At 55.9% G+C, this 3,180-nt stretch overlaps 1 protein-coding gene across 1 annotated transcript in view; it reads left to right on the top strand.

Annotated features, from left to right (window-relative positions):
• RGS14 (regulator of G-protein signaling 14) overlaps window positions 1-724 on the top strand; it is a 31,180-nt gene extending 30,456 nt beyond the window's left edge. Inside the window, exon 12 of the mRNA XM_015563364.1 lies at window positions 1-724. Within this exon, the coding sequence (XP_015418850.1) occupies window positions 1-184 (184 nt within the window). The 3' untranslated portion in view covers window positions 185-724.
• The last annotated feature ends 2,456 nt before the right edge of the window (window positions 725-3,180 follow it).

Genomic DNA, 3,180 nt, shown 5'->3' with positions numbered 1-3,180 from the left:
CCGGGTACAAAGCAGCGGGGCCCACGACCAAAGGGGCCTTCTGCGCAAAGAGGACCTGGTGCTCCCAGAATTTCTGCAGCTGCCTGCCCCAGGGCCCAACTCCCAGGAGGCCCCACCACAGACTGAATCATCAGCCCAGCCCAAGAGGGGCCCCTTGGACTCCACCGCCCACTCTGCCCTCTGACGGCCGTCCAACAGTCCAGGCTGGCCGCATGGCACCTGGCGGGCCAAGCATGCCATGGTCCCGCTCTGCATGCCCTGTCTGTGCTGTGCGTGTCCCTGGCCCCTTCCTGCCACGGGCAGGCCCGAAGGAAGAGCCAGGAGGGCTCGGAGAGGGGCTCTGAGTAGCCACACCCCACAGCTACCACCCCTTGGTCCCTCACAGGCTTGCCCCTCCATCCCTTGCAGCCAGGCCACTGGGGGGAGGTGGGGCTCCCCTCCTTTCTTTCTCTACCCTGTGCTGGCATGCCCATCACAGGGGGGCGGTGTTGGCAGTGCCAGCCTCCCCACCCTGTGCCAAGCTTCATCAGGGAGCAGGAGGAGGGGCAGGCCCCTCCTCAGGGAGCTAGTATGAGTAAGGCCTTGGGGGGGCAGGTGGGGACCCCCTCCCTCTAGCCACCGGACTGTACTGGAATACAGATTTTGCATTTGGGTTGGGGCAGCTAGGTTTGTCCTGGATGTATAATATTGTTATTATAATAATTATTATTATTCTGCCTTGAAATGTGTTCCTTGTATACCCTGTACTGGTACTCTACCCCCCAAACCACACTGCATCTGTCATCAAGGTCACAGTGCCTGGAGTTCCCCCTGACTTCCTGTTATCAGAACTTCTCTTCTTGACTGTACAGAGTGTGGGGAGGAGAGAGAGAGAGAGAGAGAGAGAGAGAGAGAGAGAGAGAACGAGAACACACAAGAGGGAGGGAGAGGAAAGGGAAGACCCTCTGGGCAGTTGTGCCTCTGCCAGGTATGATCGTACTATCCCTTGGTTTCTGATCTGAGCACAGTGTCTAGTCACTTTCTGCTTCTTTATGGGACTGAGGGTCCCTGAAGACATGGCTGTGCTTTCTTTGGATGCATTAAAGGCCTTGTAAGGGACACTGGGCATTGTTGCAGGGGCAGGTCCTGCCCCTTGTCTGCTTTAGCTGGTGGTCTTCCCTGTCCCGGGCAGCCAGGGAAACCCCAAGCAGGGAAGGGGGACAGGAAGACCTCCCAGAAGAAGGGCACCAGCCTGTAGGCAGGGAAGCCAGGTTCAGTCCTGGTGCTGTGACAGAGGAAGCAAGGGGACCCAGGAGCTGCAAGAAGGTATCTGGGGAGTGAGGGGCCCTCTTGACCACCTCAGCAGGTTTAGCTCTCATCCCCACTCTAGCTCTTTGCGCTTTCTGTCACCTCTGCTGGGAGCTCCAGCAGCACCACCACCCCACCACGTCACTGGAGAGATGGGGAGGGGGTTGCGTTGCTGACCCACTATGCGTTTCTCCAGAAGTCAAAGCCAAACCTCCTATTCAGGGGGGGCCTCAGCACTCTGCCCCCTCAGTCCATGTTGTTTGGCTGTGTTGACCCAGGGCTGCTGGCATGAGCTCATGACCCAGGCCTGGCCAATCAGTTTAGTTCAGGGATGATCTCTCACCCAGTTAGAACACCAATCCTGGTCATTTTCTACCATCTCCTGGGGACTTGCAGAAAGGACCTGCAGGGAGGGGACCTACATACAAATGGAGGCAACACAGGAGATCAGGACTGAGAGCTGGAAGGCTATTCCTGACAAAATTATCTAAATGCCTACATTCCTGAATGCTCGCAGTTAGCCACTTGTAGACTTCCTCCTGAGATAAGCCCACGCACTCATTCTTTGGATGTGGGCCTACTTGTTATTTCACTGGGGTTTCTAAGGTCTGCAACCAGAGTCCTGCTTCACTGAAGATCTTGCCTTAAAACCCCTCAGAGGAGCCGTCCCTCTTCACCTCGCGCTGTGGCCTAAACGCGCATCCGCGGGCATGTGTGCGCGCGCGTGTGCATGTGTGTGCGTGTGTTTGTGCATGTGTGTGCGTGTGTGTGCGTCCTCACATTCATATGTTCAAATCCCAGCCCCCAGTGATGGTGCTGGAGGTGGGGCCTTTGGAAGGTGATTAGTATGAGGGTGGGTCAATGCCTTTCTAAGAGACCTCAGAGAGCTGCCTCACCCCTCCCACCACGTGAGGGGCACATCGAGAAGATGCCATCTGCAAGAGAGCTCTCTCCAGACCCCAGCCATGCTGCCACCCTGATCTCAGACTTCCAGCCCCTGCAACTGTGAGAAATACATTTTTGTTTTTTATAAGCCAGTCTCTGGTACATTTGTTCTAGCAGCCCAAATGGACAAAGACATCATATACCAAGTGCTCCCCAACGTTATTCTCTACCATGTTACCCAGTTTTCTTCCTTCACAGCACTCAGCCTGCTCCGTAACAACTGTATTCACTTATTTATACTCACTTGCCGACAATACGATGTAGGTGCCTTAAGGGGAGACCTCACCCTCTTTGTCACGTCTGTATCCCTTTGGCCTAGTGGACTGACAAATGATGCCACAGCCTCAGATAATCCCAGCAAAGGATGCAGGGACAACAGGGCAGTGGGGATCCTGGGCGGGGGACCGCTTAGCACCAGGTCACAGCCTGTGGCTGAAGATGTGGGTAGGGAGACAACCCATGTCCCTTCCCTGATCAGCTGCAGAACCCCTCACACTTCCTGGGCCCCATGGCTTCACCCTGTGACAGGAGACACCCTTCCATGCCCCGGGATAGAGAGGTGGGGGTACCAGGTAACAGAAAGGGTATCTTTTCAAAGTTGGCAGATCCTTAGGCCAAACCTACCCTCCGGCACACCTCCCAACTGCCAGTGACGTGCCTGTCACACTGAGGAAGCAAGGAGATTGCCTCATGAGAGAGGGCGTCGTGAGTCAGGCGGATGAGCCCCCCTAAAGGTTGGCCCCTGCAGGGGGAGAAATCCACATCTACCAAGGTCCACAGGGTAGGCACATTCCATCCTTTATCTCATTTTTGTCCTCATAAGAAAACAGCTCCGAGGGTACGGAACCATGGCTGCAGGAAGGGAAGTGACCAGCCCAGGATTCTGCAAGGAGCTTGACCAGCCAGCCCTCAGGCTCTGACTCAGGGACACACCCCAGGAAGGGCCTG

The sequence above is a fragment of the Myotis davidii genome, unplaced genomic scaffold, assembly GCF_000327345.1.
Source record: "Myotis davidii unplaced genomic scaffold, ASM32734v1 scaffold438, whole genome shotgun sequence".
Lineage (NCBI taxonomy): Eukaryota > Metazoa > Chordata > Mammalia > Chiroptera > Vespertilionidae > Myotis > Myotis davidii.
Note: the sequence above shows the minus strand (reverse complement) of the source record. Positions and strands in the feature narration are given on the sequence as shown.